The following is a 16977-nucleotide window of genomic DNA, read 5'->3' on the forward strand; positions in this document are numbered from 1 at the left end:
AGTTATCTGACTCGTGTTTTGTTGATGATTAGAAAAGGTCTATTCTAATTGCTTACGCCTGGAGACAGAGATCTTACTTACACCTATGAGACAGTGACAGCATAACACAGAGACAAGGGTAGACGGGCAATTTTTTTTCCATCATTCTAATTTACTTTCTTTTTCTTAAGAAGTCAAGTTGAATTTTGAAAGTAAACATAGCTTCTTTGAAGGAAACAGGGAGGATGGTGGATAAAGTGGAGAACGTTGGAGAGAATGGGAGATTAAGGGTGAGGCGATTGACAGCAGACTAAAGGGGAGGGGTTGGATACAGGAATTGAGCAGGTCGTTCTAACAGGAGGAGACAGGGTAATAATGGGAGTGAAGAAGTGGTAATGGGGAATGGGAAGTGGGAAGACAAAGGGTTGTGGACATGATGGGAGCAAGAGTGATTGATTGAGGGAATGGGAAGGGAGCTGTTGAGAGGGCCACTTTTTCTCTACACCCCAAATGCAGGCCACTGGTGGCTCCTTTCCCCACCATACCACTCATCGCCTTCCAAAAGGAAAGAGGGAGGGAAGCAGAAGATAGAGAGAGAAGCAAGAAGAGTTACGGGCATGTTGTTAGATTACGCAGGCAGAACGGAAATGGATGATCACCAGGCAGAGTAAAAGGACTAGGCAGGTAGAGCAGGAGTCCCCTGGGGCTATCTTCCTCTCAAACAGATAAACCACTTTGGATAGTGTTGGGGGAGATGGCTTATCAGGGGAAAGCAGCAAGAGCCAAGTTCGTGGCACCACGGGTGGCTCTGCTGCACAGGATAGGAGGAATAAGAGTGGCAGGACTATATTGATAGGGGATTCAATTGTAAGGGGAACAGATAGGCATTTCTGCAGCTGCAAACGTGACTCCAAGATGGTATGTTGCCTCCCTGGTGCTAGGGTCAAGGATATCACGGAGCGGTTGCAGGGCATTCTAGAGAGGGGGTGGGGGGGGTGAACAGCCAGTAGTCGTGGTCCATATCAGTACCTACGACATAGGTTAAAAAAAAGAGATGAGGTCCTGCATGGTGAATTTAAGGAGTTAGGAGACAAACTAAAAAGCAGGACCTCAAAAGGTAGTGATCTCAGGATTACTACCAGTGTCATGTGCTAGTGAGTATAGGAACAGGAGAATAGACCAGATGAATGTGTGGCTGCAGGGATCATGTAGGAGGGAGGGATTTAGATTCCTGGGACATTGGGACTGGTTACACCCGAGCACGACCGGGACCGATGTCCTCGTGGGGGTGTTTGCTAGTGCTGTTGGGGAAGGTTTAAACTAGAACGGCAGGGGGATGGGAACCTGAGCAGGGAGACAGAGGAGGGGGATACAAGGATAGAAACAAAAGACAGAAAGGGAAGAAGCAATAGTGGAAGGCAGAGAAAACAAAGGCAAAAAGCAAATAGGACCATAGTACAAAATAAAACAAAGATAACCAGCAATCTTAAAAAGACAAGTCTAAAGGCATTGTGTCTTAATGCGCGGAGCATTCGCAATAAGATAGATGAATTAACAGCACAGATAGATATTAACGGCTATGATATAGTTGGGATTACAGAGACATGGCTGCAGGGTGACCAAGGATGGGAACTGAACATCCAGGGGTATTCAATATTTAGGAAGGACAGGCAAAAAGGGAAAGGAGGTGGGGTAGCGTTGTTAGTAAAGGAGGAAATCAATGCAATAGTGAGGAAGGATATTGGCTCGGAAAATCACGATGTGGAATCTGTATGGGTGGAGCTAAGAAACACCAGGTGCAGAAAACGTTGGTGAGGGTTGTCTATAGGCCCCCAAACAGTAGTGGAGATTTAGGGGAGGGCATTAAACAGGAAATTAGAGACGCATGCAAGAAAGGTACAACTATAGCCATGGGTGACTTTAATCTACGTATTGATTGGTCAAACCAAATTAGCAATAATACTGTGGGGGAGGAATTCCTGGAGTGTGTACATGATGGTTTTCTAGACCAATACGTTGAGGAACCAACTAGAGAACAGGCGATCCTAGACTTGGTATTGTGCAATGAGAAAGGATTAATTAACAATCTTGTTGTGAGGGGTCCCTTTGGGAAGAGTGACCATAACATGATAGAATTCCTCATTAAGAAGGAGAGTGAAGTAGTTGAATCCGAAACTAGGGTCCTGAATCTAAATAAAGGAAATTGTGAAAGTATGAGGTGCGAGTTGGCTATGATAGATTGGGGAACTTTACTAAAAGGGATGACAGTGGATAGGCAATGGCTAATATTTAAAGAACATATGCAGGAATTACAACAATTATTCATTCCTGTCTGGCGCAAAAATAAAACAGGAAAGGTGGCTCAACCGTGGCTTACAAAAGAAATTAAGGATAGTATTAGATCCAAAGAGACATAAAATTGCCAGAAAAAGCAGCAAGCCTGAGGATTGGGAGCAGTTCAGAATTCAGCAAAGGAGGACAAAGAGATTGATTGAGAGGGGAAAAATAGAATGTGAGAGTAAACTAGCATGGAACATAAAAAGTGACTGTAAAAGCTTCTAAAAATATCAAGAGAAGAAGATTAGTGAAGACAAATGTAGGTCCCTTACAGTCAGAAATGGGGGAAATTATAATGGGGAACAAAGAAATGGCAGAACTATTAAACACATACTTTGCTTCTGTCTTCACAAAGGAGGACACAAATAACCTCCCAGAAATGTTAGGGAACCAAGGGTCCAGCGAGAGGGAGGAACTGAAGGAAACCAGTATTAGTAAAAAAATAGTGCTAAGGAAATTAATGGGGCTAAAGGCTGACAAATCCCCAGGGCCTGATAATCTGCATCCCAGAGTACTAAAGGAAGTGGCCCTGGAAATAGTGGATGCATTGATGATCATCTTCCAAAATTCCAGACTCTGAAACAGTTCCTACAGATTGGAGGGTGATAAATGTAACCTCACTATTTAAAAAAGGAGGGAGAGAAAAAAAAACAGGGAATTACAGACCAGTTAGCCTAACATCAGTAGTGGGGAAAATGCTAGAGTCTATTATCAATGATTTGGATGAGGGAACGGAATGTAACATTTCCAAGTTTGCAGACGACACAAAGCTGGGGTGGAACGTGAGCTGTGAGGAGGATGCAAAGAGGCTCCAATGTGATTTAGACAAGTTGAGTGAGTGGGCAAGAACACGGCAGATGCAGTATAACATGGATAAATGTGAGGTTATCCACTTTGGTTGTAAAAACAGAAAGACAGATTATTATCTGAATGGTGACAGATTGGGAAAAGGGAAGGTGCAACGAGGCCTGGGTGTCCTTGTACACCAGTCGCTGAAAGTGAGCATTCAGGCGCAGCAAGCAGTTAGGAAGGCGAATGGTATATTTGCCTTCATTGCAAAAGGATTTGAGTACAGGAGCAGGGATGTCTTACTGCAGTTGTACAGGGCCTTGGTGAGACCACATCTGGAGTATTGTGTGCAGTTTTGGTCTCCTTATCTGAGGAAGGATGTCCTTGCCATGGAGGGAGTGCAACAAAGGTTTACCAGACTATTCCTGGGATGGCAGGACTGATGTACGAGGAGAGATTGGGTCGACTAGGCCTATATTCACTAGAGTTTAGAAGAATGAGAGGTGATCTCATCAAAACATATAAAATTCTAACAGGACTTGACAGACTAGATGCAGGGAGGATGTTCCCGATGGCTGGGGAGTCCAGAACCAGGGGTCACAGTCTCAGGATACGGGGTATGCCATATAGAACCGGGATGAGGAGTAATTTTTTCACCCAGAGGGTGGTGAACCTGTGGAATTCCCTACCACAGAAGGCATTGGAGGCCAAATCATTAGATGTATTCAAGAAGGAGATAGATATATTTCTTAATGCTAAAGGGATCAAGGGATATGGGGGAAAAAACAGGAACAGGGTACTGAGTTAGATGATCAGCCATGATCATTTTGAATGGCGGAGCAGGCCCGAAGGGCCAAAGGCCTACTCTTGCTCCTATTTTCTATGACCGCACTGGGAGGGCCCTTCTCACCACCACCCAGGCTTCATCCTGGTGCCTGTTGGTCAGTTCTGGAGACGAGATGTTCCACTAAATGGCATTGACTGTCTGGTAGGGGAACTGCCCGATCAGATCCACCCTCTCCTTTCCCTGCAGGACATGTCGACCACTGTCTGACGGCCTTGTAGTCGAAGGGGTTCCTCCTCAGGAACTTCTCCACCTGGGAGAGGTGGTGGGGGACGGTCCAGCTGGACGTGACATCCTGCGTCCACTCGGCCAGCCTGGCCAGACCCAGCCTTCTCCAGGTGGTGGACAGTTAAAAACTCAGCACATTGTGACAGTTGGTGTTTGCGTACTGGGGCTCTACACACATCCTGAGGCAGCCACATACAAAGGTGGCCATCAGGATCAGAGCGGCATTGGGGACGCTGTTCCCCCCTCAAGGTTGTGGCGGGGAGGAGACCGTCGTCCACCTACTGGTGGACTGCCCCTTCGCGCAGAAGGTATGGAGAGAGATGCGTTGGTATCTGTCCCGGTTCATCCCCAACAGCTCGGTAACACAGGACGCTGTGCTCTACGGGTTGTTCCCTGGGACGCACACCGAAACAGATATCAACTGCTGCTAGAAGACCATCAACTCGGTGAAGGAGGCCCTTTGGTCCGCCCAAAAACCTGTTGGTCTTCCAGGAGAAGGAGCTGTCCACGACCAAGTGTTGCCGACTGGCACGCTCCAAGGTCCAGGAGTACGTGCTGCGGGACGCACTGAAGTGAGGTGCGGCCAACGCAAAGTTTCTATGAGGAATGGCCACCGTGTAAGGCCACCCAACCTTGTATTGTACAGAATGTACTGTGGTTTGACTTGTAAAAATGAGATCATTGTATGTATGATCTGCATTGTATTGGTTCGAACTATATTGCTTGAAATTGTGTCTTTTTACATTGAACTGTATGTATCTTTAAATTTTATGAAATAAAGTATATTTTGAAATTTAAAAAAAAGCAAAGAGTTACGGGGAGACAAGCATAAAAGGAGGAGAAAGACAGAAACAGAAAAGAAGAGGAGAGGTGGAAACAGCAACACGGAGACATCAAAGACAGGTAAGAGAAGTGAACATATTTTCCGATTTCCCGTGTGCAACACGAGAGGAGATTGACTAGTAATATATCAAAAATTATATCTCTGCGTGCATTTCCCATCAACATTTTCCATTATAAGTTCTTATCTTCACTTTTATAATGGAAACTGTTATGTAATCTTGTCACACTGATGGGAGGGTGTAATTACAGCATGACAAATTCATATAGAATCATACAGAAACAGAAGGCAGCCATTTGGCCCATCGTGCATGTGCTGGCTCTTTGAAAGAGTTATCCAATTAGTCCCACTTCCCCTGTTCCTCCATAGCCCTGTAAATTTTTCCTTTTCAAATATTTATCCAATTCCCTTTTGATAGTTACTATTGAATCTGCTTCCACCATCTTTTCAGGCAGTGCATTCCAGATCATAACAACTCACAGAGCAAAAAAAAATTCTCATCTCCCCCATTGCCTTTTTTGCCAAATTATCTTAAATCGGTGTCCTCTGGTTGCCAGTGGAAATAGTTTCTCCCTATCAAAACCCCTCATAATTTTGAATATAATTTCAAATCCAAAAATGAGGTCTGAACGTATGACTTTAAAATGGAATCTGAATTACATTCATGGGCCATGGACCAATTATCCTCACCCTCTAACCCCACTTCAACTGAGGACTACATTTGGTCTTGGCTCCCATGTGCAATGCCATGGAGATAGGCTGGCAATATATTACAGTTGCTATGTATGTCCTGCACTCCTTCTTTGGGCATCACCATTCGGTGACACACATGGCCACATCAGCAGCTGCACACTTCGATCACTACATTGAGATTCTGAAGCTTCAGATCCCTGTGCCCGTACCTCCAGCATCACTAATGTACTCAGAGGGACATTTGCTTAGGCCTAACTTTCCATGGGCAAGAAGATCTACTATAATAAATGAACAATAACAGCCCTTAGTATTGGACGGTTGAAAGAATAAGTTTCTGTGGAAATAATTACGGTTCGAAAATAAAAAGTTCTCGCCAAATTAAAATAGACATTACCTGCTTTTCTGTTCCATTTCTTTTTACTTGTTCCTTGTAATTCTTTCCCATCTTGAAGGACCCAGCTAAACCATGACCTTTGACCTGTTCGATCACTTGTTCTGCAATAAGTTTGGCTAAGGTCTTCCTGATTAGATGGCGATTCCGTGGAATGTCGTACTTGTAGGTAGCAGTGATGTATTTATACATAGCACTGACAGAAGTCCCTTTCTTCACCTTCATTTCCTTTATAGCAGTAATTAGCATCACTCGTAGGCCTGTACACAAGGAAAGATGAGGGCATTATTACCGGTTAGCTGTACGAAACAAGCCATTAAGTTACCCTTTGTGACAATCTTTGATTCGTTCCCAGTCTGACAACGCCTCGCATTTAAAATTCTCATCCGCGTGTTCAAATCCCTCCATGGCCTTGCCCCTCCCTATCTCTGTAACCTCCTCCAGCCCTACAAGATCTCTGCACTCCTACAATTCTGGCTTCTTATGAATCCCCGTTTTTCTTCGCTCCACCATTGGCGGCCGTGCCTTCAGCTGCCTTGGCCCAAGTTCTGCAATTCCCTCCCTAAACCTCTCTATCTCCTTCTTTTAAGACACTCCTTAAAACCTACCTCTTTGACCAAGCTTTTGGTCACCTAATATCTACTTATGTGGCTCAGTGTCAAATTTTGTCTAATAATCGCCCCTGTAAAGCACCTCGAGACATTTTACTATGTTAAAGGTGCTATATAAATGCAAGTTATTGTTTGATTTGAAAGCTTTTTCCTAATGCAACTGGGAATAAGTTTTTTTGTTTCAGACAAGTTGAGTGTCCAGCAAAGATCCCCCCAAGGTTGAGAAGGGTAGGAGCAAAAACAAAGGAAATCAAGAAACAGTGATACCAAACTTGGGTTTAAAATATCTGTAATATGTACGTAAAGGGAAGACTGAGGGAGACGAGACATTCCACTGTCTTGCAAAAGAATGAGTTAGCTAGAGTAGGACGCTGTGTGAAGTGTTTTAATTTCAACACACTAATGTAGTACAGTGACTTGGGAGGATGCACTGTTTTATGTCAGCAGCATTACCCCATGTACTATAATAGAAATGTGATCTCCCAGACTAAAATGGTTTATACAGTATCTAACTGCTTCTTTCCCACTCTCTATTTGTTTTGTGTCACTCTCTGACATTCTGTCTCTCTATGGCTTGCACACACTTCTCTTATTGTGGTACCACTCTCCCCAATTATCTTTCTCATTCTTTTACTCTCACTTTCTTCAAATCTCTCCTCCCTTCTGTCTCCTTTCTCTTCTCCAGGATCTGTGTGGCTCTCACACATGTTCTTTTACTGATATACTCAATATCTATCTCTCTCAACTTTTGAAGGCAGGTCGGAGGAGGATAGGGGAAAAGACCCTGTCAGAGAGGTGGGCAACTGAGAAAGGATGAGGCTGAAGAATGACTGGTGGGCTACATGGCTAGAAGCAAAGGGCTGGGGTCAGAGTGTGGACGAGAGCAGGATTTAGGGGTAATCATGAGGTATGGGAATGCTAAGGTCTGGGATTGCAGTTGGGGAGGACTTCGGAGTAGTTAGCTATGGAAGCACACCTGGGGAGAACTGGAGCATGTGACAACGCTCAAGTGGATAGCATGACCTTGGAACAGTGATGAGAAAGGAGCTGGTACCTCAAAGTACGTAGAAGGGTAGGAATACTCAAAGGGGAGTCGGGAAGACTCAGGAGGTTGGGCATCCGAGAGAACTGGGGCATGCTAGGATCTGTTGGCAATAAAGGAGGGGGTTAGGAAGCACTAGAGGGGGCTGGGATTTTGGGCAGTGGGGGCAACTAGATCATGGGAAGAATGGAAATACAATTGGATAAATGGGGCTGAGGCTACTAAGAGGGTAATTGGGGGCTGCAAGACCGAGGAAATGAGCCTACAAGCAGCCCAGGCTGTAGGTATCGGACCAGGTCCCAAGTACTGGCCCAGGTCCGCAAACAGTTAGACCCAGAAACAGGCAGAGTTGCCTGCAGTAATGAGAAACAGAAATCATGGGGCAGCGGTGAAGAGATGTGATGGAGAAGGCATGGTTTTTGGAACGAGTCAAAGGTGCCAGAGGGGAGTGAGCATGATTAAAGTGTGAGCATTGCATCTCATGGGGGTAGGACACTCCAACTGGAACAAATTCCTGAAGTTCTAGAGCAAATCAATTTTATATTTTTAAGGCCACCTTCACCCACAGCTCACTCAAGCAACATGTCCATCCTTGAAAATAAATCCCACCAAGAATTATCTAATGCAGTACTACTAAAACTTTTTTGGGATGACCAACACTAAAAACCTCAGCTTCTGTGCTCTCTAGCGAAGGATACTGGTACTGGCAAGATTGCAAGAAGTCTCTCTTTTTCCTCCTTCCCTTGTTTCTCTTTCCTCAAATTCTGTTTTTCTCCTCCACTTCTGTCTCTCTCTTTTACACCACTTCTGTCTGTCTGACTCTCTCGCTCCATGCTACTCGTCTTCATCCTGTTTCACTTACTCTCTCACCCTCCCCTTTCACTTCTTGCTCTCTCTCATTCTCCTCCCTCACTTCTCGCTCTCTTTCACACTCAGCCTTCACTCATCCACTTAATGACTGTTCTATCATTTGATTTATTGTACTGTTTAAAAAAAAACAGGATTATCTGGTCATTATCACATTGCTGTTTGTGGGACCTTGCTCTACGCAAATTGTCTGCTGCTTTTCCCCACATTACAACAGTGATTACACTTCAAAAGTACTTCATTGACTGTAAAGCACTTTGGCTGTCCTTAGATTGTGAAGGCCACTATAGAAATGCAAGTCTTTCTATTTTTTGGAAGATAAATTCTACCAATGCTGCTTCCAATTTTCTGTCCATTAAAATGAATGGGCACCAGATCATGGATTTGCACTCCCAGCATGTGAGGCTCCGTACCAGGAGCTGGTATTTATAAAGTTTTCCTTTAGATGCCAATTCAGTCTGCTGTACAATAACAAAGGATGCACTTACTAGGATAGTTCACCTTTTCCTTGGGTTTGACTTCATTTTTCTTCTTGCTTGTTCTACAAGAGGCTGCAGGTGGTGAAGGTGGGATGTAATAATTTACAGATTTCCCCTAGTGAGAGAAGCACAAGATCAGTGAACGTTTGACTGTAATGATTATGGTGTGATACATAGTCTGTCTGACCACGTATTTCTTTCCAATTTTAACCATCTGAATGATGTTTCCTTTCAATCGTTTTTAAAGAGAATAAACTTTACTCTCAAAACCTCTCTTTGTAAGAGTCTGGATATCATAACGGAGGTGGGCAGGTAAAACACTATAAAGATACACCTTGAAATCTTGCAATATTAACCCCAGCCCCTGGGGAGACACAGCCACTGACAGACCACAACAGCATGACTGGTGGGTTGGTTTGAATGAATGAGGGTGCCAAGCACCTGGCACGCAAGGCAACTCCTCTACCCGCCTCATCTGACTTTCAACACGATACATGTGACCATATATGCGCATCCAGGATCGTGCCCGACTCCCATCGGCGCACCCACAACAACAGAGACTCCTCCGTCGAATAAACGGGCGACTCCATCATATAAATAATTTTTACTTGGGCATGTAAAAGTAAGGAGGGCGGTAGCATAGTGGTTATGTTACTGGGCTAGTAATCCAGAGGCCTGGACTAAAATCCAGAGTCATGAGTTCAAATCCCGCCACGGCAGCTGGCGAATTTAAATTTAATTAATTAAATTCAATTAATTAAATAAAAATCTGGAATTAAAATACTAGTATCAGTAATGATGGCCATGAAACTACCGGATTGTCGTAAAAACCCATCTGGTTCACTAATGTCCTTTAGGGAAGGAAACCTGCCGCCCTTACCCGGTCTGGCCTATATGTGACTCCAGACCCACAGCAATGTGGTTGATTCTTAATTGCCCTCTGAAATCTCGCTACGAAAAGTCATAACAAGAATAAAACCGGACGGACCACCCGGCATCGAACCACTAGGCACCGGACACGACAACGGCAAAACACCAAGCCCAGTCGACCCTGCAAGGTCCTCCTTACTAACATCTGGGGACTTGTGCCAAAATTGGGAGAGCTGTCCCACAGACTAGTCAAGCAACAGCCTGACATAGCCATACTCACAGAATCATATCTTTCAGCCAATGTCCCAGACTCTTCCATCACCATCCCTGGGTATGTCCTGTCCCACCAGAGGTGGCGGTACAGTGATATACAGTCAGGAGGGAGTGGCCCTGGGAGTCCTCAACATTGACTGGACCCCATGAAATCTCATGGCATCAGGTCAAACATGGGCAAGGAAACCTCCTGCTGATTACCACCTACCGTCCTCCCTCAGCTGATGAATCAGTCCTCCTCCATGTTGAGCACCACTTGGAGGAAGCACTGAGGGTAGCAAGGGTACAGAATGTACTCTGGGTGGGGGACTTCAATATCCATCACCAAGAGTGGCTCGGTAGCACCACTACTGGCCGAGTCCTGAAGGACATAGCTGCTAGACTGGGCCTGCGGCAGGTGGTGAGCGAACCAACACGAGGGAAAAACTTACTTGACCTCGTCCTCACCAATCTACCTGTCGCAAATGCATCTGTCCATGACAGTATTGGTAGGAGTGACCACCGCACAGTCCTCGTGGAGATGAAGTCCCGTCTTCGCACTGTGTTGTGTGGCACTACCACCATGCTAAATGGGATAGATTCAGAACAGATCTAGCAGCTCAAAACTGGGCATCCATGAGGCGCTGTGGGCCATCAGCAGCAGCAGAATTGTATTCCAGCACAATCTGTGACCTCATGGCCCGGCATATTCCTCTCTCCACCATTACCAACAAGCCGGGGGATCAACCCTGGTTCAATGAGGCGTGTAGAAGAGCATGCCAGGAGCAGCACCAGGCGTACCTAAAAATGAGGTGCCAACCTGGTGAAGCTACAACTCAGGACTACATGCATGCTAAACAGCGGAAGCAACATGCTATAGACAGAGCTAAGCGATTCCACAACCAACGGATCAGATCAAAGCTCTGCAGTCCTGCCACATCCAGTCGTGAATGGTGGTGGACAATTAAACAACTAACGGGAGGAGGAGGCTCGATGAACATCCCCATCCTCAATGATGGCAGAGTCCAGCACGTGAGTGCAAAAGACAAGGCTGAAGCGTTTGCAACCATCTTCAGCCAGAAGTGCCGAGTGGACGATCCATCTCAGCCTCCTCCCGATATCCCCACCATCACGGAAGCCAGTCTTCGGCCAATTCGATTCACTCCACGTGATATCAAGAAACGGCTGAGTGCACTGGATACAGCAAAGGCTATGGGCCCCGACAACATCCCAGCTGTAGTGCTGAAGACTTGTGCTCCAGAACTAGCTGCGCCTCTAGCCAAGTTGTTCAAGTACAGCTACAACACTGGCATCTACCCGACAATGTGGAAAATTGCCCAGGTATGTCCAGTCCACAAAAAGCAGGACAAATCCAATCCAGCCAATTCCCGCCCCATCAGTCTACTCTCAATCATCAGCAAAGTGATGGAAGGTGTCGTCGACAGTGCTATCAAGCGGCACTTACTCACCAATAACCTGCTCACCGATGCTCAGTTTGGGTTCCGCCAGGACCACTCAGCTCCAGACCTCATTACAGCCTTGGTCCAAACGTGGACAAAAGAGCTGAATTCCAGAGGTGAGGTGAGAGTGACTGCCCTTGACATCAAGGCAGCATTTGACCGAGTGTGGCACCAAGGAGCCCGAGTAAAATTGAAGTCAATGGGAATCAGGGGGAAAACTCTCCAGTGGCAGGAGTCATACCTAGCACAAAGGAAGATGGTAGTGGTTGTTGGAGGCCAATCATCTCAGCCCCAGGGCATTGCTGCAGGAGTTCCTCAGGGCAGTGTCCTCGGCCCAACCATCTTCAGCTGCTTCATCAATGACCTTCCCTCCATCATAAGGTCAGAAATGGGGATGTTCGCTGATGACTGCACAGTGTTCAGTTCCATTCGCAACCCCTCAGATAATGAAGCAGTCCGAGCCCGCATGCAGCAAGACCTGGACAACATCCAGGCTTGGGCTGATAAGTGGCAAGTAACATTCGCGCCAGATAAGTGCCAGGCAATGACCATCTCCAACAAGAGAGAGTCTAACCACCTCCCCTTGACATTCAACGGCATTACCATCGCCGAATCCCCCACCATCAACATCCTGGGGGTCACCATTGACCAGAAACTTAACTGGACCAGCCATATAAATACTGTGGCTACGAGAGCAGGTCAGAGGCTGGGTATTCTGCGGCGAGTGACTCACCTCCTGACTCCCCAAAGCCTTTCCACCATCTACAAGGCACAAGTCAGGAGTGTGATGGAATACTCTCCACTTGCCTGGATGAGTGCAGCTCCAACAACACTCAAGAAGCTCGACACCATCCAAGATAAAGCAGCCCGCTTGATTGGCACCCCATCCACCACCCTAAACATTCACTCCCTTCACCACCGGCGCACTGTGGCTGCAGTGTGCACCATCCACAGGATGCACTGCAGCAACTCGCCAAGGCTTCTTCGACAGCACCTTCCAAACCCGCGACCTCTACCACCTAGAAGGACAAGAGCAGCAGGCGCATGGGAACTCCACCACCTGCACGTTCCCCTCCAAGTCACACACCATCCCGACTTGGAAATATATCGCCGTTCCTTCATTGTCGCTGGGTCAAAATCCTGGAACTCCCTTCCTAACAGCACTGTGGGAGAACCATCACCACACGGACTGCAGCGGTTCAAGAAGGCGGCTCACCACCACCTTCTCGAGGGCAATTAGGGATGGGCAATAAATACCGGCCTTGCCAGCGACGCCCACATCCCGTGAACGAATAAAAAAAAACAGCGTGGAGAATTGCTAAAGACTTCAGGAGAAGGTAAGTTAGTGGAAGGCTGATGTAATTGAATGTGGATAAGTGTGAGGTGATGCACTTAGAGAAGAAAAACAAGGAGAGGATGTCTCCACTCAATGGAATGGGTGTGGAAGAACAGAGTGACCTAAGTTTGAAATACATAGTTCTTTGAAAGCGTGAGTGCAGCTGCTATAACAAAAAAGTCCAACAGAGTTTTATAAATAAGAGTACAAAAGGAATTCTTTCCTTAAACCACTCCACCTCCCTCTGCTCTGTTAAGATTCTTCATAAAACCCATATCCTTGTCCAAGCTTTTGGTCACCCCTCCTAATATCTCCTTCTTTGGCTTGGCGCCCTTTTTTTTATTACGAATCTGTGAAGAGCCTTGTGACATTTTTCTACATCAATATACAAATACAAGTTGTTGTTTAGAGCTACCCCACATCCTTTCCTATCTATACAACTTTCTTCAACATTTTATTTCCTTGCATGTTGTGTCTGTTACCATCCCCTGAATAAGCCACATTTCCGATAGTCCTACCACATTGGCAATAGTTACCAATTGCCAATTATCAAGTGTCAAATTGAAAGAAAGAGAAAGGACTTGCATTTATTTCGTGCTTTTCACCCTCTCGGTACTGCACTGTCGGAGGTGCTGTCTTTTGGATGAGACGTTATTCCCCTGCTCCGTCTGCCCTCTCAGTGGATGTAGAAGATCCCATGGCACTATTCGAAGAAGAGCAGGGGAGTTCTCCCCAGTGCAGTGCAGCGCAGTGCAGTGCAGCGCAGTGCAGCACTCCCTCAGTACTGCACTGGGAGTGTCAGCCTGGATTATGCGCCCAAGTCTCTGGAGTGGGGCTTGAACCCACAGCCTTGTGACTCAGAGGCGAGAGTGCTACCAACTGAGCCAAGGCTGAAAACCAGTAAAGATCAGAACACAGCCCACAGTCAGCAGGTATTACAGCACCACCCCTTTCATGTCGCTTTCTACGACCGTCCTACACCCTGGCCACATGACATCTCCCACCATCAAAAACACAAAACAGAGGGAACACAAGAGAGAGGAAAAAAAATGAAAGAAACAAGCGGAGACACCAACAAAACAGTAGAGAGAGACAACTGGAAAACAGAGAATCACAAGAAAACATAGACACCACTAGCAATATGAAGACAACAGAAGCAAAGAGCATAGACTGCAATTGATCTTGAGCAATCCCATTGGTATTCTTAATTTTTTTGACCTGAGGACGCCAGTACGAAGATCCCAAGCATCTGCAAGAACGTTCAGAACTCTACAGTGCTGAGTGAGCAGCTCCCAGCTAGGACAGGTTGAAACAAGGGACAGGCAGGGACAGACTTCATATATACACAGTTTGAATCATGACCTCTTGCCCCTGGTATCGTTCAAGTGAATCTTCACTATCCTTTTTCCATGGTTCCAATATCCTTCCTATGATTAGGTGCCACAACTGCATGGGGTACTCCAACCGTGGCTTAACCAATGTCCTGTACAAATTCAGCATCACTTCCCTGCTTTTATATTCATTGCCTCTATGCATAAAACCCAGAAACTCATTTGCATTTTCTTCATAGACTGATCCATCCGCAATCCCACCATTCAGGATCTCTGTATCTGCACCCCTACCTCTCTGTTCCTTCACCCTGTTATGAGTCTTACTGTTTGCAGTAAAGTTCCTTTCAGTCTTCTTTTTCCCAATGTATTACTTTCTCTGATGCCACAGTTTCCTTTGAACTTTATGGATTTATCTTTAATTCCTGAGGATCACTCTAAAGTAAAAATACTCAATTGGAGAAGGGCCAATTTCAATGGGATGAGAACAGATCTGGGCTGGGTAAATTGGAATCAAAGATTGGCAGGCAAAACTGTAATTGAACAGTGGGCGGCTTTTAAGGAGGAGATGGTTCGGGTAAGTTGAGGCACATTCCCACAAAGCAGAAAGGTAGGGCAACTAAAGCAAGAGCTCCCTGGATGACAAAAGAGATAGTGAGTAAGGTGAAACGGAAAAAAGGGGCGTATGACAGATGTCACCAGTGAGAACCAGGCAGAATATAGAAAGTTCAGAGGGGAAGTGAAAAAGGAAACAAGAGAGGCAAAGAGAGAGTATGAGAATAGACAGGCAGCCAACATAAAAAGGGAATCCAAAAGTCTTCTACAGGCATGTAAACAGTAAGAGGGGAGGTGGGAATTAGGCACGATAAAGGAGATCCACTCATGGAGGCAGAAGGGATGGCTGAGGTACTAAATGAATACTTTGCATCTGTCTTTACCAAGGAAGAAGATGCTGTCACAGTCTCAGTAACAGAAGATATAGTTGAGATACTGGATGGGCTAAAAATTGATAAGGAAGAGGTACTTGAAAGGCTAGCTATACTTAAAGTAGATAAGTCACCCGGTCTGGATGGGATGCAGCCTAGGTTGCTGAGGGAAGTACGGGTGGAAATTGCAGAGGTACTGGCCATAATCTTCCAAACATCCGTAGATACGGGGGTGGTGTCAGAGGACTGGAGAATTGCAAATGTTACACCCTTGTTCAAAAAAGGGTGTAAAGATAAACCCAACAACTACAGGTCAGTCAGTTTAACCTCAGTCGTGGGGAAACTTTTAGAAACGATAATTTGGGACAGAATTAACATTCACTTGGACAAATGTGGATTGATTAGGGAAAGCCAGCAAGGATGTTAAAGACAAATCGTGTTTAACTAACTTGATAGAGTTTTTTGATGAGGTAATAGAGAGGGTAGATGAGGGCAATGCAGCTCATGTGGTGTATCTGGACTTTCAAAAGGCATTTGATAAAGTGCTGCACGGTAGGCTTACCATCAAGATTGCGGCCCATGGAATAAAAGGGGCAGTAGCAACATGGATACAGAATTGGCTAAGGGACAGGAAATACAGAGTAGTAGTGAAAGGTTGCTTTTCGGATTGGAGGGAGGTGTACAGTGGTGTTCCCCAAGGATCAGTGCTGGGACCACTGCTTTTCTTGATATATATTAATGACTTGGACTTGGGTGTACAGGGCACAATTTCAAAATTTGCAGATGACACAAAACTGGAAAGATAGTAAACAGTGGGGAGGATAGTGATAGACTTCGGGAGGATATAGACAGGTTGGTGGCATGGGTGGAAACGTGGCAGATGAAATTTAACGCAGAAAAATGCGAAGTAATACATTTTGGTAGGACGAACGAAGAGAGGCAATATAAACTAAAGGGTACAATTCTAAAAGGGGTACAGGAACAGAGAGATCTGGGGGTATATGTGCACAAATCGTTAAAGGTGGCAGGGCAGGTTGAGAAAGTGGTTAAAAAAAGCATATGGGATCCTGGGCTTTATAAATAGAGGAATACAAATGTATGGAAGTCATGAAGATCCTTTATAAATCCCTGGTTCGGCCACAACTGGAGTATTGTGTCCAGTTCTGGGCACCGCACTTCAGGAAAGATGTGAAGGCCTTAGAAAGGGTGCTGAAGAATTTACTAGAATGATTCCAGAGATGAGGGACTTTAGTTACGTGGATAGACTGGAGAAGCGGGGGTTGTTCTCCTCGGAACCGAGATGGTTGCGAGGAGGTTTGATAGAGGTATTCAAAATCATGAAGGGTCCAGTCAGAATTTGCAGGGCTACGGGGATAGGGTGGGGGAGTGGGATTAGTTGGAATGTTCTTGCATAGAGCCGACGGGCCTCCTTCTGTGCTGTAACCTTTCTATGATTCTATGAACTTTTAGTGCGGCCGTAGTGCATCAATCATGCGTCCAGATAAACAGTATACTCAAACGATGGACTGTACCTCTGGGAGTGTCAGTGCGTCTTGCTTCATTTCTTTACGCGTGTGGGTCAGGATGAGTGCCAGCATCTCCACAGTTTTCCCCAGACCCATCTCATCTGCAAGGATTCCCCCAGGCCATTCAGCAGTTGGTAGAGGGCGTTCACGGATAATGCTAAAACAGTTTGATAGTAAA

The 16977-nt window shown here is 45.7% G+C and overlaps 1 protein-coding gene across 1 annotated transcript in view; it reads right to left on the bottom strand.

The window, feature by feature from the left end:
- Positions 1-16977, bottom strand: part of shprh (SNF2 histone linker PHD RING helicase) — a 95175-nt gene that overhangs the window by 58526 nt on the left and 19672 nt on the right. Inside the window, exons 8-10 of the mRNA XM_067984073.1 lie at positions 16806-16956; positions 9111-9216; positions 6106-6362 (exon numbers count right to left, since the gene is read on the bottom strand). Coding sequence (XP_067840174.1) covers positions 6106-6362; positions 9111-9216; positions 16806-16956 — 514 coding nt within the window. The remainder of the gene's footprint in view (positions 1-6105; positions 6363-9110; positions 9217-16805; positions 16957-16977) is intronic.

This window comes from Heptranchias perlo, chromosome 5 (assembly GCF_035084215.1).
Source record: "Heptranchias perlo isolate sHepPer1 chromosome 5, sHepPer1.hap1, whole genome shotgun sequence".
Lineage (NCBI taxonomy): Eukaryota > Metazoa > Chordata > Chondrichthyes > Hexanchiformes > Hexanchidae > Heptranchias > Heptranchias perlo.